Source organism: Limanda limanda, chromosome 21, assembly GCF_963576545.1.
Source record: "Limanda limanda chromosome 21, fLimLim1.1, whole genome shotgun sequence".
Taxonomy (NCBI): Eukaryota; Metazoa; Chordata; class Actinopteri; order Pleuronectiformes; family Pleuronectidae; genus Limanda; species Limanda limanda.
This window is the reverse complement of record NC_083656.1, coordinates 20,508,882-20,532,972: the sequence shown is the minus strand read 5'-3', so window position 1 is coordinate 20,532,972 and position 24,091 is coordinate 20,508,882. Positions and strand designations below refer to the sequence as shown.

Genomic DNA, 24,091 nt, shown 5'->3' with positions numbered 1-24,091 from the left:
TACAATGTTAAACAAGATGGCTCTCGATCAGGTAGTGAGCATTAAGCCAGTTAATGGAATAATAACTTTAGGCCTATTACTCTCTTCAGAAGGTCAAGATTCTGTTGAGAAATTCCAAGAGAGGACAAAATTAAGACCTTGAAAATATGACCCATGAAGATTCTAAATAACTGTTTGCCGTCTAAATATCGCAACTATGATATTTCTGTGGTACGTTGATGGTTTTCACATTTGTGAGGATATAGTACTTGTTTGTACTATAATACACGTAGGTGGGGCATCATCAGTGACACTCTCCATCATCAGATACACTTCCCCTGGTGAACCAGCCAGTGTGATCAGCCCAAGTTTGCGTCCTAGTGCTACACCATGGATCACTCATCCTTTTCAGTGGCTTCAAGGAGGTTCTTTGCAGGTCTTCTGCTGTAAACCCTGGTATTCCCCATCGAGTGTTTGATGTTAAGGCTGCCATGCAAAGCAACCTGTAACCCACTTCAACTGTCGCACTGCTTTCTATCCCTGCTTCTGGCACTCCACTACCAGTTGGTAGTTTCTTAGGCCTCTTCATGCTCATGGGCCTCCTCTATCTGGTCTTCTCCAAGAGTGAGTTTCAGCACAACCACTTATTTGTTACCTCAGATGCAATCTAGTCGGGGAAGGTCAACTTCTGGGTTGACCTTTAAAGGCCAGTTGCGTGCTGTTACAAAAGCAACTAGGAGCCCTGAACTGGGGTTGGCGCTTCATCCCTGCTCTAAGGAAGGTGATGGTATCCCTTTGTTGGGAGTTGTTGCTTTCTGTGGTGGATTCCTGTGCAGATGGTGTTTGTGACATCCCTCAGTGCTTGACCATGGAGCTCTCTCCTCAGGCATTTGGGCAGCAGTTGTGTTTCTGCTGCTGTGTCTGCCAGAACCCTGCAGTAAATCTTTTCAGGGCTTGGAACTGTATCATGGACAGAATGAACATTACACTTGAGTCACAGTTGTGCTGGCTTCTGTGGTGGGAATTTTAACATTTGGGCATTGATTGATGGAAGGAACTACTTTGATGTATAGAAAGATGAGCAAATGGATTCTCTTAGTTATCAGGGTGTTTCTCAAAGTAACTGATGTTATATGACTCCCTCACTTACAGGGTCACCTAACAAAGAGGTCACAGGAAAGGGGATGTGAGGGGGTTGTAAAATGTTGATAAGAGATCTTGAAAACAGATGTTTCACTCAAGGGGCCTGAGACCGAGGAGAAGACAGGATACCGATCACCTATTTCTAAAGATCAAAGAGGTTAATTGATAAACATGTGTTCCTCTCACAGGAGGAGCTTGTGAGTGTTTAAAACTGCTGTGTGTCCTGCATGTCATTGCTCAGTGTATGAAATCCTTGCCATGGTCTTGTACGTTGATGCCCATCTGTTGATGTAGAATTAAAACTCCAGAAAGAACAGTTGCTGACTTGTGCTTGATTATTGGTAAAATTCCACGACACTTCTGATGCTCTTTTCAGGTTATCCCAGTTCCTCATGCCCACTGAATATGCATGCCCATTATCCTGTTGAGCCATTTCTCAAATTGTCTTGGATTTCTTGAATCAGCCGATGCCTCTTCTTTCCTGGAGCTTTATCATTGCAAGCATGCTATGAAATGACTGCCCGACCCATCCCACAGCACCCTTAACCTGCTTAACCCAGCTTGTCACAGATTCCTTGTCAGGATGTGCTGTATTTGTGTCTCTGCCCGATCCACTCCTTGTGGTAGATTTGTCATAAAGGTTTGATAACGACATTTTGAGAATCATTTAATAAATGTATGCTGATATATTGGTATTGGCTTCATCCCACAAAAATCCAGACCGGTTAGGCTCGAGTATCAATTACTGGCTTGAAAGTTAAATGTGCTATATTAATATTCATGTTCAACCTTGTTTAAACTTACATTAAAGTGTGCCTCTTACCTGTTGCCGTAAGCCATGGAATTTGGCAATGGGTTTGGTGTCTCTGTGCACCGTGACATCCTCCTGGTACACATTGATGTCGTCTCCGTCACTCTGAGCTCGCCAGAAACCCACCAAAGCCCGCCCCTTTAGACTGCTCCTGTCAATCATCTGATTGAGCAGCTGCTGGGCTTCGTCAAAGACTCGACGAGCCTCCGATCCTTCAGGAGCCAAATATGATAAAGATCAGACGCAATACCAATGTTTATAAACTAACTCATTACCACCAGGGATTTGTGCTCTTGCAGTTGTATTCTTCTTTTAGCATATGATTTCACTATGGTCCAAACACGTTACAATGGTCCCTTACATCTGCATTAAGCCTGAGCATCACAATGTATACAAACATCTCATAGAACTTACACTCTATTGTATGCACTATTTAAAATATTTACTTTTTCCATTAACTTAGTAACAGTAAATTTATTTATTATTTACTTAATTACTTAATTTTAATCTTTTATTTAATTATCTATTTTATAATGTTACTCCATTACATTTTCTAAATTTGTTTCTTTTTGTATATGAAGATGTGAATTTTATATGAGTCAAACAAATTATCTTATTTTGAATGATGATATATTTATCATTTAGTTAAAAAAAATCCAAACATAAGATTTACTATTATATTTTATTTTAAACACGTGTTCACCTTGCAAATACATTTTTACAAAACTGTATGTTAAAATCAGATGAGTAAACTATCGTAGCCAGATTAATGATGAACATTGACAGAGGCTGAGCTCATCATACCAACAGTCTTGTCCTTGAAGATCTTGGGGTAACCTCTGTTGGGGTATTTTCCTCTAAGTTGCCACACGTCAAAGAAAGGCTTCCAGTCGATAAAGTCCACCAAACTGTTCAGGTCGTACCACTCAAACACGCGGGTGCCAAGGAACTGAGGACACACTGTCACACAAAGACAAATACAGGGCACACACTTGGTATTAATTCGGCCGAAAAATAAACTATCTATCAGATGTAAATGGATCACCAGCAGACTTAAGAAGTATATGTAAGATTAGCTCTACAGATTAGCAGGACAAACTTAAACCACATCGGTGCTCCTGAAGAAGAACATGTCTTAAATGAATCAGCACCACCTCACCTGGTTTGGGGAGAGAGGACCAGTCTATACGCAACGCCTTGTCTCTGGCCTGAGAGAGAGACAGATACCGGCGATCCTGAAGGCAAAACAGGGAGATGCAGGATGAGGAGGAACAACAGGCAATTTTATTTATTAAAAACTTTTAATAACAAGTCAACTCATAGTGGTTTACATTAAAATACATGTACAAACATCCCCAAACTACAAAAGAACTGTAGTCATGATTGATAAAATTGATAAATCATGATTATTCATACATTTTAGGACGATCAAAAATTATTTTTTAGATTAACTAAACAGCACTGCTTTCAACAAACCTTGACATCAAAATACTTATACAAACCCCCTCCTTGCTACAAAAACAAGTCTGGATATTCCAGTAACTGATATTATTAATACCAGCTCATTTATAGGACAAGGAGAGGAGGGCTATCAGGGGAGAGAGATAAATGTGCAGCTGTGTTGTGATCCAAACAAGAATGTGACCTTAGGACTTGCAGGTTTGGTAGAAATCTACAAACACTTATGTCATTATCAGTTTTCCCATAATTGTGCAGCAAGGTCATGTTATTTTGTCAGGAAATAACTGAGCTCTTTTGGCAAATTAAACTATATATTTGTAAGATTTATATCACAACTCAAACACTTGTATTATCATACAATTTTTCCAAATGGTTCATACCTCAATTTGTCAGTGTACTTAAAAGTAAATAATACAGCAAAGAAATTATCTTATTTTTTTATAAATTCAATTAAAAAGTTTGAGTCATCGTGCTTCTTCCAGCAGCACTCTTTCACTTTTCATGCAGTCTGTATCTTGTGCAGCCTTAAAGGGGGAAAAAACAATAATCTAGACAGAATCTCAGAGTTCACTTTCATTTCTTCCGCAAAAGAATGTTAAATATGATAAATAATTTGCCTTGAAAAAAAATACTTTTCCTGCCTGTGTGAAAATTGCAGTAGAGATAAGACATATTTTTGTCTTGGAGGTGTGTACAGGAGCCCAGTTGGGTTCTAGTTAGTCGGCTGTAGCCGAATCAAGCAGTCTGCATGTATTCCTGATGAGGGTTCAACATGTGGATGCAACACTGATGACAAAGACGGTCACCTTAGTGATCCAAGAAAAAAGTCTCCCCTGGTGCCTCCCTGTTCGGCGTATCTAAGAACCATTGTTACCTTCAGAGAGTCATAGTGGTCCTGCCTGACGTCCTCATACTCTTCTTTCAGGTCATCAAAGTACTCCTCCTTCATGGTCTCATCCAGCAGCTGGGAACACTGACGCACAGGAAGAAAAAACACATTATAGTCTGGACTTATCAAAGCAGTCAACAAAATCTTTGCTTAATTTATCAACTTAGATCAACTCCTTGTCCATCACATCAAATAAGAGATTGTTAAATCTCTATGACATGTTGATTTTCATTCTTCTTTGATTGTTAGTTGAAGTTCTGATAAGAATATTTCATGTTTAACTGCTGGAACATGATTTTCTTGTCGATCCATGAACTATTAATGGATTTTTGAAGTACCAAGTATTTTTGAACATTTTCTGATATTTTGAGAATCTTCAATCTGAACTCCTCTTAAATCCAGAGGGTTTTCTCGTCTTATTTTTATAGTTCATTCACACACTGATCACACAGCCATCAGGAACAATTTCAATCTATCAACCTCACGATTAGCAGACCACTTAAGACCCTATAAATGTTTCACTGAGCTCAGGTTGCAGCACTTACCACCACCACACTCCTGGAGGCGTCCAGAACATGGATAGCAGGACAACTGTAGCGAGGGGCGATCTTCACAGCTGTGTGCGTCCTATCAAATACACAACACAAATGTTTGCAGCCCAGGAAAACACCGGATGTTATCAACCTCCGTTTACAATCAGCAAAAGAGGTGCTGCTTTAGAATGTCTGATTATAAAGATTCCGATCGTTCCTTCAAAAGTACAAAAGAGTTGATTTTGTGTAATGTTTTAGAAAAACACAGGTTTTACCTTCATGTCTCCTGCACCCAAAAAATTACAATACGCTGCTAACTCACCAGTGGCCCACACTGCCCTCCCACTACCCACATGCTTTCTGCCTTATCATAGGTTTATATACATTTGTGTTTGTATTACTTTGATGTGGTGGCTCCACCAATCAGCAGTGGTGTTGTCATCCCCAGTCTCTCCATCTCTTTGGCCACATAGATCATCTCATCCAGAGAGGGGGTGATGAGACCAGACAAACCAATTATATCTGTATGAATAGACATAATACACAGTAAGTGTTGCTGCTGCTACAATAAAAGGATATGAATTATAAGAATAATTGGCATTGTCAGATATGAAAAACATAAAAAGGGCAAGGATTTGGAATGTTGAGTGAATTGTTTTAGCTATTTTGCGGTTATTATTGTTTTGCCCACATACTCATTGTTTGTTGCATTGTGGTCCATGAGGAATGACATGTTGTTTGCCTGTATGAATTATGTAAAATAATGTTTTATTTCTATCTTTACAATTTAGAGCACTGTCACTCACTCTCAGTAGCTCTGACTGATGATCCATTTAACAAATAACTATTTTCTATATATCTATCAACAGTTTTTTGTGAGGTTACAAATTTAAAATTTAAAATATGTCAGTATATATATATATGTAGAATATGTCGGTGAGTTCACCTCACTGACAATATGAAATATTAACTGTATACTGCACCTGCTTTCTTTGTGATGGCCTCTCTGAGGATCTTATCACAGGGAACCATCACACCCAGGTCGATCACCCTGCAAGAAAACACAAAGCCTTTTTCACCCTCATTTCTTTGATATAACTGAAGTATTTATAATTTCTTTAAGAACATCTAGTTGAAGAGCCCTGATTTGTTTGGGCTGCCTGAGGGATGTGTTGAGTTGGCCCTTTAATGAATAGAACGATGTAAAGAAGTGTATTTTATATTTAATTTGAATGTTCTTTATTTTAAATGTTTTTAAATATTGTATGTCATTAGAGAAATTTGAATCACCTAGTTTTACTGTCATTTGAATGTTATTTTAATGTCTCCTTGGATCAATGGATTGAAAACAATGCACAGGCAAATGAACATTGGAACATATCTTGAGTTGCTGGACTGGCTCTTGGACAAGGCTAAAACCTGGCACAATGACCAGGTTTTGAAATGCATCGCAGAAGCCATCAGTTGCTGTGAGATGAGAGTCAAGGCGTTTAAGAAGACCAAGAATGAAGAGCTGGTCACTAACAGCATGAACCAGGTGCACCCCCATCGAGATTGGCTGCAGAGGTTTTACGGCTTAATCACTCTACAAAGTCTTGAGTGCACTGGGTATCACTTGAATGGAGAGGTGAAGAACAATAGCTGAGGCAGCAGAAGAAACGATGAGATGAGTTTGGGATGAGGAGAGAAGAGCCGTGGGGAGGAGCTAATGCCACCCGAACAGAAGTCAAGGTCTGATCAACATCAGCTGGATCACCTGGGTTGGGGTTACCTTTTAAGGAGATGAATACTAAAAGTTTTAATAACTAAATTCATTAAGTATAAATAATCGAATTTTGCTTAGAGCCTAAAAAGTTTGTTCTATCCCCTCCTATTCCTATCTCTGCATGCACATAGAACATTACAGAATGTAAGAAATTACCAACTAAGTTAACAGGCACACACATGGAAGCACACCCACACACATGCACACACATGCACCTGCACTTTAACACAGACAGACACACAGCAATTTCTTGCCATTAAACAACAGTAATAGCACTGGGTTGCTGCCCAGGGCCCGGCAACAGATCAACACCACCACTTCACTCCCATGATGCACCACACTGCCCCTGCAGGGGATCAAAAGGCAATGAGAGGTGAACTGGTGCCATTACCATTAAAATTAACATTTAACCTCAAACAGACGCCTGCAGCAGAGCACATGATGAGGGACGGTAAAAGCCTATAAGGATTCTGCTGATGTTCAAACATACACTGTAAATAACAGCAGATTAACCACTTCTTCTTTCTGACTGGTTTTGAATGTCAGTTCTAGTTATTAATGATTCACTGAACAGACTGAATATACTGGTGAGAGGGTAGCAGAACCTGATACCAGTGAACACTTTCAGATGGTAAACCATTTAAACGTAATAGCAAACCAGTTTTACCTGAAGTTGTTACAACCCAGCACCACACCTACGATGTTCTTGCCAATATCGTGGACGTCTCCCTTCACTGTAGCCAGAACTATGGTTCCCTGATAGGGATCCTGCAGACCAAAGAGAAAACATTACCGGGTGGTGGGGTACCATGCAACAGGCTGAATCAGCTGTTTGCTATATGTGCATGGTATCATTTGTTTGAATGTTGCTGTCTTGCTCCTTTTAAAGTTCCTAACTCTAGATTTACAAAAAAGTGACATTGTATTTGCTGCCATGGAAGTGTGAAAATTATATGAAATGACTGATGCATTTTTCCATTAACAATGGCTTTTTAATATTCTTTATAATTGCATTGAAATATGTTTGTAAATCAGTGTAAATGATACACTAAATGGTGTTATATTAAGTTGAGACTGACGATCTCCTCAGTTGACCCCGATGACGCCATCATCTCCTGCCTCTCTTTCTCCATGAAAGGAATCAGATGTCCCACGGCCTTCTTCATAACACGAGCCGACTTGATCACCTGCAAACACGGAGCAGTTGTGTTTTTAAAATCATCATCTTGTTGAATCCAAATCTAAAGACACGTATCTGAGATACCTCTGCTCTGTCTGGCAGGGAACATACCATCCAACGGAAAGGAACATCAGCAGAGACAAACTGAAATGAACTTTGTGTTATGTATGTCTATTGCTGATTAATACTCAATTTGGTATATATCTAATATTAAGAGCTGGTAGAACTTTCCTAAGCAGATATCATTCTACAAAAAGTTAAGAGGTATGATAGAAGAAGTGAGTATTAGGGAATATTAGAAGTGTCGCCATCTAGCTGTTGAAAGTTAAGCCCTGGAATAACGACCCCGGTTTAACAGCAAAAAAATGTAATAAAAAGACAAACGACCAATTCACACTGTTCAATGTCTTCTAAATGTTGCCACTATCCTGGTGATAACTCTTTGGAATTTAAATTGTTTGGTGCAGGAATTGAAAAATTTAGAATTATTAGAATCAATTTAACTCTAATTGGTTATCAGTACCAGTTGCACACCAATATAAATATATAAACCTGCAGCTTAAGTCAAACACTAATGTGAGATGGACACAGGAGAAACAGAGTAACTAGCACCATCCTACCTGTGGCAGGAACATCTTCCCAGCTCCAAAGAGATCTCCCACCACCTTCATGCCGTTCATCAGGGGGCCCTCGATGATGTGAAGGGGTCGAGTGTAGCGGTTATCCTGAGAGCGACACTCCTCCACATCCTCCACTACATACTTCTCTATTCCCTGCGTACAACACATGGAAGGATGACAACAGGTAAATCATTAGTGTTAAAATTATTTCTAAACATGTGTGTGTGTGCGTGTGTTTGTGTGTGTGTATGTGTGTCTGGTGTGCACCCGTGAATGCACGAAAGAACTCTATGCAAAATGATACAAAATCAAGTATTTAGGATTATTTTGGCTTTAAATTTGACACAGACAGCAAGCTGAGGGAGAAATGGCCAAAGCAAAGTACTTTGATATCTATGCAAATGTATCGTGCGGCAAAAGATTCGGACAAGACGAGACAATGCGGCTTTGGCTGAGAGGGTAGAACAGTTGTCCTACAACGGTTGCCGATTAGATCTCAGTCACCCCCATCCGCATGCCAAAGTGTCCTTGGGCAAGATACTGAAAGGCCCCTCAGGTACACTTTATGAATGTGTGTGTGAATGGCAATAAACTGTAATGTAAAGAGCTTTGAGTGGTCATCAAAACTAGAAAAATACTATATAAAAACTAGGGGTGCAACGATTAGTCGACGTCGTCGACAAAAATCGATGACCAAAATAGTCGCCGACGAATTTACTAGTCGATGATTCGTTGGTGACGTCATAGCGCGTGTTTCTCGTGCCGCGCAGCGGAACTAAACGGCGTTTTACCGGAGGTGCTGATGGAAGTAGCTGAGGAGTGAGCCATCTCGCTCCCTTCCTATCTCTGAAAGTCGCGCATGTGCAATAGCGATAAAACATGGACCGATGTCGGCGTCCGCTGCCGCGCGAGGTCGCGCACCAGGAAGTAAAAAGTTCGGGAATAGTCGTTAGTTGCAGCCCTAATAAAAACAGACAATTTACCATTTACAAGAGATACAATTGAATGACTTTTGATGTACTGCTGAATGAGTGACGTAGAAATTATTATTATACTTAAAGTATCAGTTCAACAGGTAGACATGAAAGAAGTTTTGGAGAAATTGCCCACAAAGCCGAGGTTCTCCCTGACATTGAGGGAACAAAGTGTCCTGTGATCTAATCGAATCTAATCTAATCATCAGATATCTTACCTTGATAAGAGCATACTCCAACCTCTCCTCCACACTTGCTAGTCTCCACTCGTCCGTCTGAACCACCTTCTTCCCTCCTTTCACATAGGTCTGTTCACAAGAGTAGTAAAGTCATCATCTGCTGATCAAACTACAGCAACATCAGCTTGATATACTGTTGATACATGTAGGTGTGTATGTGTGTACTTGTGTGTAGGCCAGGAGTTTCTCAGTGGCCTCAGGGTCTCTGTTCCAGATGAGGTTTTCACAAAGTAGCAGCAGCTCTTTATCAATGTCATCATACACCGGCAGGTTTCCAGCATTTACTATACCCATATCCATACCATCCTGGGACAGGAGAGAGAGTGTGAGAGGGTAATTATTTATATCAATTAAGCCACATTTCCTCTGTTTGGTAATAGGACAACTTAACATCTAATTTCTTCTGTACGCAGTTTTCCTGTTCACTAATGGTGCACCACTTTCTGTTTGACCTCCAAATAAAGTAGTTTGGATTAGGACTGTTGCAATATTCTGATAGTGACAATAATTGTAATATTTAGACTTTGATTTAATGTAACATTTATTGTGGGTAAATCATTCCAGCACCTCTTAAATCATTTATGTGTTAGAAAGACGGTGTAACAAGTTACCATTCACTTCCTGCAAGCCAGGTACCAGCAAGGTTAGCATTAGTTATTAATAAATAATTATATAATATATTAGAAATAAACAAAACTGTATATATGTTGTGTCTATGACCTGATGAGTGATGCGATGTGTCTGTGTGTGTGTTGGGGGGACATGCAGACACAAAATTATAGTGGGCCAAATTAACTTTGATTTTAATTTAATGCTACTTCTATAACAAATAATAGTAATTTAATATATTAATGGGAAAATTGCTCTATGATCACTGTGACCTTTAATAAGAAATCATCATATATCTGCACAATCCTAGAATACATTATCGGTATCAGTATTACTTGTAATTTAATAATTTTTATTTTATACTTTGACCATCATTCATTTGCCAAAAATGAGAAAAAACACAAGATAAGCAATTTTTGACATTAAATGACTGATTGTATCAATATTATCATTTTCTTAACTCTATCGCAGATGTTCTGATATTATTGTCACTGTGACTTCATGATAAGGGCCAAGTGAAAATATTGTCATCCAAAGATCCAGGTCTAAGCTTTAGCAGTGTACAGTGTTATCACAGTGAGGTGTGTCACCTTGATGGCATGGTAGAGGAACGCTCCGTGCATAGCTTCTCTGATGGCTTCCATTCCTCTGAAGGAAAAGGACAGGTTGGAGAGACCTCCACTCACCCTGGCTCTCGGTAAGGTTTTCTGCAAACACACACACACACATCAAACTTATCAAAAGTATCTAATGTTTGAAGCAGTAAGATTAAATTCACAATTTCAAAAGAGCTTTTGTTTCTATTTTCTAGGTATATACAGACCAGCTCCCTGGTGACATTTTCGTGGGAAAAAATGGTGTGACGATTATGGCTGCACGATATTAGGAAAACAGCCGAAGTGCGATAACGTTGTTTAATATGGCGATGACGATATGACTTGCGATAAATAAACATAAACAGCCCCTGGCTACGGACGCGGAGCCCACGGACAGCTCCACAACCAGGAGAAGGCGCACACCCTGGCAGCAGCCTCACCAAATCCGGGGCAGACACCAGGGAGCCATGCACAAATCCTCAAGTCCACCTACAGTGTTAATTTGGGTCTTTTCATACAATTTGTTTACATTTTTACACTTTTTACAATTATTTACTGCTCCTCTCTTGTGTCTCTGTCATTCGTGCTGTGTGCGTCAAACCAAACAGAGCTCCGCTATCTCCTCCAGCTCTACATGCTTTATCTAAGTGTACAAAGTCTGTTGTTTTTACAGTCTGGGTTTACACATGTGTCCAGTCAAACTCTGTGTGTGTGTGTGTTTGTGTGTGTGAGAGAGTGAGAGAGTGAGAGAGCGAGAGAGCGAGAGAGCGAGAGAGAGAGAGAGAGAGAGAGAGAGAGAGAGAGAGAGAGAGAGAGAGAGAGAGAGAGAGCAGCAGAGTCAGTGTGTGTGCGCTTTCCCACAGGATCTGGGATCCTAAATAAGCTATGTAATTCTTTCATTGAATCAACCGCTCATTGTGAAGAATCTGACCTGGGACAAGTGTGATCACTAGAAGTTCACACAGTTAAATTGATCATCAGAGGAAGAACGAGATTTGACAAGAGCCTTTTCGCGTTTGTCAGTTTTCTCTCGATTCTCTTGCTTTTCTCTTCTTACGACAATGATTCATTGAGATGTGATCTGAATATCTCAAATGTATCATCTACGGCAGCAGGGCTCCATCTGATTGGCCAGATATATTGACATGCACAGCGTGAATACATGGCACCATTTATCGCATTTTTTTGCCATCTTTGATTTTCCATTACATGGATATCGTGATGACGATAGACTTTAGATATATCACACTAGGGCTGTGGCTGAGGGGTAGAGTGGTCGTCCTCCAACCTGAAGGTCGGCGGTTCGATCCCCAGTCTGAACCATCTGCATGCCGAAGTGTCCTTGGGCAAGATGCTGAACCCTCAATAGCCCCCCATAGAATAACAAAGTGCTGCAAGTAGATGCACTGTATGAATGTGTGTGTGAATGGGTGAATGTGAAACTGTACTTTAAGCGCTTTGAGTGGTCATCATCAGACTAGAAAAGCGCTATATAAATACAAATCCATTTACCATTTACCATTTACACAAAATGCGCTGGGACGAGATAAATAACTCATGGCCACGAGTTATAAATCTGTTCTTTAATAACAAGTCCTGGCGAAACTGAACTGAAGAGGCCTCATGGATGAGAGATGAAACATTTCACTTATCACATGATGTAGCCTCTATAATGGTCTTTAGTTTGACACATACTGAATCTCATTGACTTTGCATAAATGCTCATAAGGAATGAAGATTTGTTTCATTACCTTGATCAGCTTGGTAGCCTTGATGAAGTTGACAGCATACTCGTTGTGTTCCTCCATGCCTGTGCCGATGGTCAGGATGTTTGGGTCAAAGATGATGTCGTTGGGGTCAAATCCCACTTTGCTGACGAGCAGCTTGTAGGCTCGACTGCAGATCTCCACTTTGCGGTCTGAATCTGTGGCCTGGGGAGGACGGAGCAGTGATCAGCATGCACGTTTGTGTTTGTGATGGAGACTTTGTGTTTGAGTCCTCACCTGTCCCTTCTCGTCGAAGGCCATGACCACCACAGCAGCTCCGTAGCGCTGCACAGTGGCAGCTCTGTGGAGGAACTCCTCCTCTCCTTCCTTCAGACTGATACTGTTGACGATGCACTTGCCCTGACAGCACTTCAGCCCAGCCTCAATCACGGCGAAGTTGGACGAATCAATGCACAGAGGAACCTGGGGAGCAGAAGGAGAGGGTCCATCTCTGTCTCTCTGATTCACTGAGAGGGTTATTTCATAGTTTTCAAGAGGTTCATATCCTAAATTAGACTTTTTCAAAATAAAATAAAAAGGACAATAAACTGTTAACTAACTATTGAAGTTGACATATAAAGCTGTACAGAATAAAGGTAGAGGTGATGTCCATGTAAGCTGACCTAATGTTTTAATTATTTTCTAAAGATGGTTTATGTCATTTTAATAAGTTCTAATCATATTCATGTCTGTCCAAGTGTTCATGTTTCTTAAGTTTGATTTGAATTAGTTATTTGCTGATATAAAAACAGGCTCATGATTGACAGCTGACGTGACCAGACCTCGATACTGTGACTCCACAGACACTACTGCACACACTCTGGCTGCACTATTATCACAGTGAATATAATTTATTATCACTTGATTTAAGGGTGGAACTTTATTCACATTTCTTAAATTTAAACTGAATTTGGTGTTCAAATGTGTAGCTTATATACAAGTTTGAATGATTAACCTAACCAGTGTTATTTTTATAATAACATTATCTCAAGGCACTTTACATAGAAGGTCAAGCCTTTGAAAATTATAGAGAAACCCAACAGTTCCCACAAATAAAAACAATCAACAATCAAACTGATCTGGCAGCAATTTTGGCCATGGTTTGACCCAGTTGTCGACCACTGGTGTAGTTTATCCAAGCATGTAGAAAACCACATGTTCAACTCTGTCCCCAGACTGACTGTTAGCATGCTGCCCCACCGACTGATAGAGAGTGATCTATTTAATAAATTTATATTCATATTAAAAGTACTGCGTGTCCAAACCACACCAGACTAGGCACTGCTCACCCTTGGGCCAGTAAGAATATACATGCCAAGAAGGAAGTTGATTAGATGAACGGTTGTCATTGTGAAGATATGTATTCCACATATATATAGATAGACAGACGTTAGAGGAATTCGTAGATATTCCAAAATGTCTGCTTAGTAAACAGGCCAGTTGTAAGCCAGTAGAAGCTTATATAGGAGATGATTGATGAACATGGATTTTATAACAGACCAGTGTTCCTTCACAATAAGTAAAACATCAACAGCAGCTTTTTCCAACGATGACACTGTGTCACTGTGGTGTCCTATATAACAGGAGGTTACATTAGCAGAACAGCAGCTGCAGTGCTCCATCTGTGTCAATATAAAAGCACTGTCATGTTTACAGGCCTGCAGTGTTAGGTAGAGTTGTTGTTGCATGATCAATTCAATCAATCCGTTAAAATAGAAGCAGATTTGTTGCATCAGGTGTGTGTTCAGCTCCACTGTCTTAAAATCCTACCCGCGCTATGTCTGGCTCAGAGGCGATGTAGTTACAAAATCGGGCCATGGCTGCTGGGCCCTCCAGCATCCCCTCATCCATGTTTATATCCAGGACCTGGGCTCCCATCTCCACCTGGGTCTTAGCAATGCTTAGCGCCTCCTGGAAAGAAAAATAGAGAAGCACATCGCGCCCAAAACAAACAGTTAAATGCAACAATGACAATCAAATGAATGAATAAATTAAAAGATTCAGGAAATTTTGTTTCACCTCATAGTTTCCTGCCATGATCAACTTGGCAAACTTGCGTGACCCGGCCACGTTACATCGCTCTCCAATGTTTACAAAGTTGGTGTACGGGCCGATCCTGAACGGCTCTAAGCCTAGAAATCAGAGAGAGGTCTGTATGGGTGGTCAGCTCAGTACATAAACAGTTCTGGACGGATCGCCACAAGATAAAAGTCAGGGAAGAGCCCATTACATTTTGATGCAGATCCAGCAACTTTTCATCACTTTCTTTCACATAATGAGATTGGGCATTTTTTTACAACTTCATTGAATTTCTATGACATATTTCATGGAAAAATCATACATGTTAAGAGGACTGGTTTCTTTAAGCGCAAAGACGAAGCTCAATCGACATTAGGGCGATTATTATCGGTCGACGTGTATAAGCTCTGTAGAATGTTGAAGAATGTTTTAAATTTCATGAGTAAAAGCCTTTATCCAAAAGAGAATGACACAATATCAAAGATCTCGTCTTTCAATAGCAAGTTGAAAGAAGAGCAGGTCAGAACACTCTCTATCCAAAGAGTTATACAGCTGACTTCCCAGGTGTTAACAGATGGTTTTCATACCCGCAAGCAGCAAGTTCTCTTGATGAACATCAGCAGCGGGAGTTCTTGGCTTGCAGTGTCTTACTGCTTCAGATATGGCTCTGCGGGGGGAGGACGGAGAGGATGACATTTGAATAAAAATAAAAATCGAATGAAACATATCTATGTATCAGAGACATGACAGTGACCTGATGTGTCCTGGAGTGGTCCCACAGCAGCCTCCCACAATATTTACCAGTCCATCTTGAGCAAAATCCTGTCAACAGAAATTGACACAAACACTGAGCTGCAGCCACTGAAAAAGCACACATCTTTTATTCTAACCAGGATGGTCCTGAGCATCTTCAATATCTTTTTTCAAGAATTATTAATTATGTTTCACTAAACAACACAGAAATCACAGACAAGGAATAAAGAAATTAACGGATTAAAGGTTTTATTTCCTGTACTTTCAAAGTGATGATTGGTTCAACATTTAGGAAAACATCCTTATTCACTTTCTTTCTAAAAGTGAGATGAGTGGTGGGACATCATCTGGTGTGAGTGAATCAGCATGTCTCAGAGACGTTGAGCTAGCTTAGCATAACGGTTGTCTCTTTTATGTCTCCACGTTTGTGTCTGGATTCAACAGAAAGCTCTGACAGGTATTGTTAATGACCTTTAAACCTGTAGGTGTATTTGAACAGAGCCAGGCCAGCTGGTTCCAGCCACTTCCAGTCTTACAGGTCTCCAGACTAAACTCATCTAACCCCATTCAGACTCCAGTTCTCACAGACATGAGATTAATACCAATCTACTTTTAAAATATATACATATTTTATGGGAATTTTTCAGCTGTATGTTATTTAGAGGACAATGGACAGCCAGAGTAAAATGGGGGAGAAAATGAGGCAAATCTTGCAGCAAAGGGACGATTCAGAACTGAACCCTCAGTCTTATCCAGCTCGCGAAACAATTGAGAGCCTGGGAAGCATGTTTCGGGGCGGTGTGGCCTAGGGGTAGAGTGGGCGTTCTCCAACAAGACGGTTGCTGGTTCAATCCCCACTCTTCCCCATCTGCATGCCGAAGTGTCCTTGGCAAGATACTGAACCCCTAAATGGCCCCTCATAAAATGTTGAGTGTATTAAAAATGTAAGTCGCTTTGGACAAAAGCGTCAGCTAAATGACATGTAATGTAATGTAATGTAATAATGCAATGTTTTCCAAAATTGTAATAATACTTGTTACTGTTTCAGCGATTGACTATCTCTTGAAAGTGCTGCCATGTGTCATCTGCTTTTGTTCCTCGAGGTTTGACCAAGAAAGCTTGGGCAGAGCAAGAAAGCTCCCTGGCTTAGTGTTGAATGATTTTACGGCTACCAAGAAAATATCTGATGTTACTGAAAGGTTGGTGAAATATTTGCTAAAATGCAACTGCATCAAAGACGTCAACCAAGACAATGCTACACATTGCCACATATGGCACAGGAAGTTAGAAAACAAATACTGGAGCAGTGCACCACGTCCTTCCACTCAGCCAAAATGCCACAATATATTTTTTCAAAATTAAAGGATCATCCTGCTCATCCTGATAATGTTAATCTTTATATCTTGACAATCTTTCAAAAAAAATAGAAGCACAGAAACCTTTAGACTGGAGGCCGTTACTTCTGGTGTTTCATCATACCCTCCGAATGTGTTGGGAAGACCTACCAGATAACACACAGCGACCGTGACAATATTACATGAATGATCCGACATATGATGCAACGTAAATTAGGCCAAAGGTCTGAGAGCTACACCTGCTTATAACAAGAGAGTAAAGTTAGTTACAGTCGAATAAAACATGACAATGTTCCCAACAACCTGACCCCTGGACATCTGGAAGGATGCCAAGATTGGAATGTACCATGTACCCGCATAATTTAAAAATAAATTATGCCTTCAATTTGAAAAGGGGTTTACATTTGCACCATATTGAATTCAGTGCAGCCGATATGGAGCCTTGAGTGTGCTGATGCAATTACTCTTATAAATTCATGCAGTGCTGGATGACACTGAATACATTTTCATCAATGTCTATCCAAACTCAAAAAATATGTGTAGAGAAGATTTTGAAAAAACTAAATAAAATCAATTAGGTATATTTAGTCATAATTATCATGAATGCTTAAGTTATGGCTATAAATGTCTTTAATGAGGTCACAGAGACTGTTGATCACCAGGTTCTGATCAGTTCCTTCTAGGCGTTATTGAGATATTGTGTTGACGAGACTGGAATAGAAGGAATTCTGAACAGCCTGAAAACATACCACAACTGCACTGTACTAACTACCAACTTTAATTGGCTTGAATTGATTAAACTGCTAATTAAACACAGACAATCCTATATTAACTGTAGTTGCACACTCAAGCCTCCATACACCACACTACACTATGGTGTAATCTGTCTTTCTAACACACTTTGAGCACAAGAGCCAAAACGTTTGAATGTAAGATCTGGATTTAGGCCTTGATTGCTCTGTAATGACATTACTGACATGAGACCATAAGCTACATCATGCCTGTGTTTTGTTTCACAGATGTTTAGACTGAGTGTGGGGTTACCTGCGTTGGGATAACAGATAATGAAAGCTGTGGTGCTTTTTCCAATGGCTTCAATGAATGGTCTCATCTCTGTCGCTCCCAAGGCACAGTTGAGACCAATACTGAAACACAGAGAGGAACAGCCAGTGAGACTCACAGAGATTAATAAGACGTAATAGAACAAAGTTGTGTTACTTTCAAGACTCTAATAATACAACATAGTAAAGCAGGTATTAATTTTTCTGCAGGGATCACGTGATTTTGATTACAGCGCATCAATACCAGTGCGTTGGCCCTCTGTGTCTCCTATGTTTATGACACCTCATTTTCACCCGGAGATATTATATTTATTTATTTTTCATTTTTGCATGTTGCGTTTTAGAAGCATCATCAACCCCTCCACTCGCTCGTGGTGAATCCAGTTGGGAATCTCCTAGTTTGTTCTTACAACGACTTCTGCTGACTTTATACAATGGGCCGCACAAATACAGTGTGCAGAAACTCTGGAGACTGGGACATTTTAGTTCCAGCAAACCGTCCTCTGGAGGGACTACGGAGGATCTCCAGAGTTCATTGCCTGTCTGAAAGCAGCTCAAGTGTAGTTAGTTTTGAGGTAACTCACCAAAGTGGTTTAGCATGAGATAAACTCACAACAAAGGCCTCTCCTGTCTGACCAGACAGAGTTCTTCCACTTCGGTCAACAATGGTCCCTGAGATCTAGATCATGATTGGGACATGAGGGAAACATGAATATTTAAATACATATATATATAAACTTAATAGAACACACTTTTGTTTGCCACAAGAGTGTAGAGACAGTGACCAAACGTCTATCGTGTTTTTACAATCACCATATTTATCTTTAACAGCTCAGAGATTATTAATATTTTTAGGCATGTGAAAATAAATACATTTAGGAAAATGTGGTTTGAATGTTACAATGAAATAAACATACAAATATGGGTTTTCTTTCATAACTCTTTTCAAACAGCAGGTCGATGGCGAACAAGGCAGCCTGTCGAAGAAAAAAATAAACCGTTAGACAAATCCGTCCCTGGACAAGAATAGCATCAAGTCACATAATAACAGCATCGCAAAGCTACATTAGAATTTGTCCATTGGAATTACTCTTTTAAAAAAAGGTGTATCTCACATGTCCACCCAAACAGTTGTGATCAAAAGATATAAGCATATTTAAACTCTCTTATATAGAGAAATAGACTATAATATATTATACTTAAACTAAAATCTGAATTTTTTGCAATTTAATCATCAGAAAATGTAACTGAAATAATCAATACTACATAACTGTGGCCCTAATACTGAGCAGTTTTCACCCCCCTGTAAATGTTTTGCAATATCTTGGATTATATTAGTGATGTGATTATAATTATTAACCAACATTTAAGAAAGGTGCTAGGACAATTGATGTATTGATGATTAATTTAATTAATTAATATATTTACATAAGTTACATGGGTTTACCTTTGCATTGGCAGTGTCGAAGACGGTTTCAACCAGAATGATGTCTGCTCCTCCGTCTAGTAAACCTCTGACCTGCTCTGTGTAGGCTTCTACTAACCCATCAAACGCTGAAGAAGACACACAAACACACACACACACACACACACACACACACATTAGCTCCCCTTCTGTGACAGGTCACTTTTTAGCCTATCTGGATGATATATCAAGCTTTGACTAATGATAAAAAATCCAACATTCTCTCATGGGATTTGTCAGTTGTGCTTGAGGTCCTTCCTTTGAGCCCATTAAGTCTATGGTTCCTCTTTAAACGCCTGCAAAGCAGGTGGGTGACCTTTGCTTTGACAGGTCACCCATTCTGTGACAAGTTCACTTCTGATGGCTCAAAAGTTACATTAGGCAAAAAGGTGGCGGATTTGCCAAACGTTATTGTTGCATTTTTTGTTAAGCTTTTATCCTCCTATTTTTTTGCATTAGAGGGGGAGGGGAAGTTATGTTCCATGTATCTTGTGCCATCGCTCTGTCTTCCAACAACAGAGGCCTGTGAGCACCTTCGATCAGGGGCATGGCGATTTCATGCGCATTGATTAAAGGTGTAAACATAGTGATATCTGTGCAGCAGCTAGTTTGTTGTCAGTGCACGTGTTTATTAGGTTTTACCATTTGGACATGGTGTTGCATATAATGAGACTATAATACAATAGATTGCTGGAGGTTTGACCCTAGTTTGGGGCTGCTATGTGCGTCGTGAAAACATGTCCCTTCTTTGTGACACACAGGGAACAATGTTATGAATACTTCTGTTCCCTAAAGGAGAGGAGTCGTCTTTCTGCAGCCCAAGATCTCAAGAAAACTTAATCATCTTACTGACGTTCCTGAAGTCCGGTCTCTCCACAGACGGTGATACAGACAGGGTTTTATTTGTGGGGCCCACTGCCCCGGCCACGTAGCGTTTGGAACCTGATAACACAAACAGATTACGGTTGATGTTGCGCATCTGAGAAATTGCCCAAGAGTGCTCAAGATTCAGTTTACCAGTTTGTTTGGTGAAATCGTCAACAGCCCTCCTCGCCAGCTCGGCTGACATCCTGTTGAGACGATAGGCCTGCACCACAATCGCACAACATACATTACATTATAAAGAGATAAATGAGCCTGTGACAAACTGGTAATTCAATCACACATGTAACTTTTACTCTACTTTATGCCCCTGTATTCATTAACAGCGTATAATCATGTAGTAATTTGTGAATGTGAAGTATTTGTCCGAAAGTGTAACTATGCTATGAAGGCATGCTACAACTGTATTGTGCTACACTTTCATTGTCATTTATTAATTTGGTACGTGCCAACTCAAACAGACTAACTTAGCAACCCATCCTGCTCACCAATGCAAAAAGAGTGCATAAGAGTGACAGTGCGTGTGTGGCAAAATAGCATTAAAAGCTGTTATTATAATTTCTATTGTTATTGTCTACTGGTATTGCTACCATTGCAGCTGTTATCATATATAATATTAATACATCTACAAGAACACATTTTCTTGTAGTCATTATAACAACCAATATGAAGTTCAAAACACAACTTAGAACTCTGTGAACAGAACTTTCCACAACTGTTCCTGGTCTCTCTCATCCCCGCTTTATCTTTGATCCACCAATTCTCTGCTCTCAACCAGTCGAGGCAGTTTCTATCAGCTCCAACTGGTCGGACCATTCTCCTCTGAGCTACCTCATCAACAACCAATCAAAGTCACATTTTTTTTATCATTATCATCTATCATTCTGATATTTGATATAAACTTTCACTCAAGCTTCTGATGTGTATCTGCAGGAGTCTTTACACTGCACTGCTACAGCATGATTGGCAGAATGGGTAATTGCACTGCCGCATGAATGAGTATGTTTACAGGTGTTAATAAAGTCCTCAGGGCTCTGTGTGTACACATGTATGATATGAAACTAGATATTACATAACTGTGTGATGTATTATCTATTTTAATACAGATGTTTTGATTTTGAGTGATGCAACTCTTTAGGCCAAAGCAATGTAATAAGTAAATCCTTTTCAAATTCAACCTAGATGTGAAAATAGAAAAACATTCAAATGGTTTAAAGTTTTTTCCTGGTGCATGATAAAGATGTAGTGTTTATGGAGATAAACTGTCTGAGCTGTGTCTGCTGAATGCTGGGAGGATCAAGGACACAGAACTAGCTGAAGAGCTGCCAGCTGTTTGTAGTAACGGGGGCAGTTCTCATTTTCAGAAACGATTCATTAGGATGTCAATAAGTTAACACCACAGTCTGTGTACTTGACATTTATTTATGCTGCGGTCGTCCATGCAGGTCAAGCATCGTAGGTAAACATCATACCATGTGTTCCAGTCCATAGTCTGCCTGAGCGATGGAAGTGCTGCTGAATGTGTTAGTCTCTATGATATCCGCACCAGCATTCAGGTATTCCTTTACACACAGAGGAGAGCACAGGTCACACAAATAAAAAACTCACACATTCAACGTGAATCCTATTTAAACAAGGGCACTGACTATGTTACCATGGACACCAAAATTCCGATAGTAATATAGTCAGTAGTCTAAATAAGAGACAGCCACGTAAAACAGCCATTTCTCATTACCTTCACCCACATGTCAAATTTGGAATAAGCAATAACTGAATCAAGACATGTGGCGTATTATGACCTTAGTCACATGTATTTAGACGTGCAAGTCTTAATCACTATTAATGTCCTAATGGGGTTTTCAAAGTATTTTGTGATAGTCATACATCAGTGACCAACTTCTTCAAAATTCACTACCCTGGGTGTAAACAAGACAGAAAACATCTAAAATGTAGCATTGTGAAATCGTATCGTATTATAGTATCATTATAGCCTTGTATTAAACTGTTTCAGGATAAGGGTATAAAACACCATAATACAATAAAATGTCTTATTCTGAATACGTTCAATAGTAATATTGGCGTCCATGTAAACATAGTCACTGTTACTCACGAGGATGCACAGAGCTCACATTGGACAGTTAGTGCTGTGGATAATTCTTTCTGTAGACACTAGCTCTGTAAAGAAACCTGTGGTTAGAGACCACGCGTTTCTTTGCACTGCTTTCAAGCAACACAAAAATATCCATTTCACTTCAGTTCTTGGTTTGGAAGCACAAATCACAGAGAGTTATCTCAAAATCACAACACATTAAAGGGAAATGAACTGCATGGCTGACACCAATGAAGCTGAGGGAGAAGATGTAGTTTGGTCGAGCAGAGCCATAGTTTTTTCTCCTTGACTGAGTACCTTGTGTATTTTGTAAATTATATCGGGCTGTGTGATGCTGAGAAGGTCGTTGTTGCCCTTCAGTGGAAGCGGGTGCTCTTTTAATTCGTCCCCTCTGAAATCTCCCTCTTCAAGTTTATGCTGCTGGATCATGGTTCCCATCCCGCCATCCAGGACCATAATCCTTTGCTGCAGCACTGTTCGTAGTTCCGACTCTAATAGACATTTGGATCCTAGAGAGAAAATAGAGACTTTGACTAACGGGGAAAAGAAACCTTCAAATACATCAAGTGTGAGACAAACTTTCAACAACAAAAAAAAATAAAATTTTCCAACCACCACTTCCAAAATGAAATCCCTCAATCTGTTGTCTAGTGTCAATCAATGTTGAAAAAAATATAACAATCATATATATATCAAATTTATATATTGTCTATAACTGTTTATGACTGTCCCATAGACTTGTATTGATTGACTGAACTAATCCCATTCGGCTTGGATTTTAAGATATAACACAGTGAAAGTGTAAATCAAACATGAAGAACCCAACTCAACTTGATGGATTCATTCTGCGAATGAAAAGTACCAGAGGGGATGATTCATACTGTTATAAATAGCCCAGTCAAACAATGCTAACTTTTATATAGTGTTATAACATCATTTCATAATCTCATGACTGGTTCATATAAATATGATGCAGCTTTTGCAACAATTAAAAAAAAAAAAACGGATTAGTTGCATTACTAGACTATGACATTATTTTCTGACTTCATAGTGATGTCCTGATGAAATCATTCCTGCCATACAATCTTAAAAGATTCTTGGATCTATAAAACCTTTACGTCGTGTCTATAGCCCTATAGGATGGAGAGCACCTGGAAAAATGTCTGTGCTATTTATTTCATTTTCTCACTTCATAACATCACTTATCATATGATGGAGAATCATTTTCTGACCAACATTATCCTTAAGTTCGGCCTTTATCTGGAGATATCTGCCCAGGAAATAAACCCACCAAGTTTGGTAAACATCAATAAATGCATTGTCCTACCTTCAACTACAAATGTTATAAATTGGATGGGTTTTTTCTAGGCAATTTTTTAAACGATTGTGTATGATAATAACAGTTGATGACTAATACAGTGAAAAAACTGTACCAGGTGTCTTACCAGTTTGTGAGGTCTACAGAATGGGCTACAGTGTAATAGGGCTTAAGTGTCTGGAGGAGGATAAACACCTCTCATAATCAACTGGGCTGAGATGTGAGGACACACATTTAAATAATTTATTTGAATCCACCAATCATATTCGTACAACAAGGATTCACACATTTCTCAGAGGTTGAATACAGCTCAGTGACTCATGGGTACAAGAAACATCTCCTACGCCAAACAGCAAGACTACCTATAACAGCTGATACAGAGCAGAACTTTGCTAGTTGTTTAGATTGTCTCTTACTAAGTCCTGCCAGTCGTAGCCCACTGACCGAAAGTTTATGGACATGCCCCAGACTTCCAAATATCAATACTACCAGTTTACATGTATAGCCTAGGTCTCTCATTTTAGCAACAATGGGCTGGTATTTGGTCAACTTGTCAAGGAAGG

The 24,091-nt window shown here is 39.7% G+C and overlaps 1 protein-coding gene across 1 annotated transcript in view; it reads right to left on the bottom strand.

Moving 5' to 3' along the window:
- mtr (5-methyltetrahydrofolate-homocysteine methyltransferase) overlaps positions 1–24,091 on the bottom strand; it is a 33,871-nt gene that overhangs the window by 8,554 nt on the left and 1,226 nt on the right. Inside the window, exons 2-29 of the mRNA XM_061094857.1 lie at positions 22,508–22,719; positions 21,573–21,662; positions 20,236–20,305; positions 20,068–20,160; positions 19,201–19,307; positions 18,671–18,730; positions 18,338–18,432; positions 17,737–17,837; positions 16,777–16,838; positions 15,339–15,406; positions 15,172–15,251; positions 14,585–14,697; positions 14,336–14,476; positions 12,803–12,988; positions 12,551–12,730; positions 10,794–10,910; positions 9,760–9,900; positions 9,574–9,663; positions 8,382–8,534; positions 7,661–7,768; positions 7,249–7,349; positions 5,800–5,867; positions 5,218–5,338; positions 4,829–4,910; positions 4,269–4,367; positions 3,093–3,168; positions 2,738–2,893; positions 1,946–2,145 (exon numbers count right to left, since the gene is read on the bottom strand). Of these exons, the coding sequence (XP_060950840.1) occupies positions 1,946–2,145; positions 2,738–2,893; positions 3,093–3,168; positions 4,269–4,367; positions 4,829–4,910; positions 5,218–5,338; positions 5,800–5,867; positions 7,249–7,349; positions 7,661–7,768; positions 8,382–8,534; positions 9,574–9,663; positions 9,760–9,900; positions 10,794–10,910; positions 12,551–12,730; positions 12,803–12,988; positions 14,336–14,476; positions 14,585–14,697; positions 15,172–15,251; positions 15,339–15,406; positions 16,777–16,838; positions 17,737–17,837; positions 18,338–18,432; positions 18,671–18,730; positions 19,201–19,307; positions 20,068–20,160; positions 20,236–20,305; positions 21,573–21,662; positions 22,508–22,719 (3,170 nt within the window). The remainder of the gene's footprint in view (positions 1–1,945; positions 2,146–2,737; positions 2,894–3,092; positions 3,169–4,268; positions 4,368–4,828; positions 4,911–5,217; positions 5,339–5,799; positions 5,868–7,248; positions 7,350–7,660; positions 7,769–8,381; positions 8,535–9,573; positions 9,664–9,759; positions 9,901–10,793; positions 10,911–12,550; positions 12,731–12,802; positions 12,989–14,335; positions 14,477–14,584; positions 14,698–15,171; positions 15,252–15,338; positions 15,407–16,776; positions 16,839–17,736; positions 17,838–18,337; positions 18,433–18,670; positions 18,731–19,200; positions 19,308–20,067; positions 20,161–20,235; positions 20,306–21,572; positions 21,663–22,507; positions 22,720–24,091) is intronic.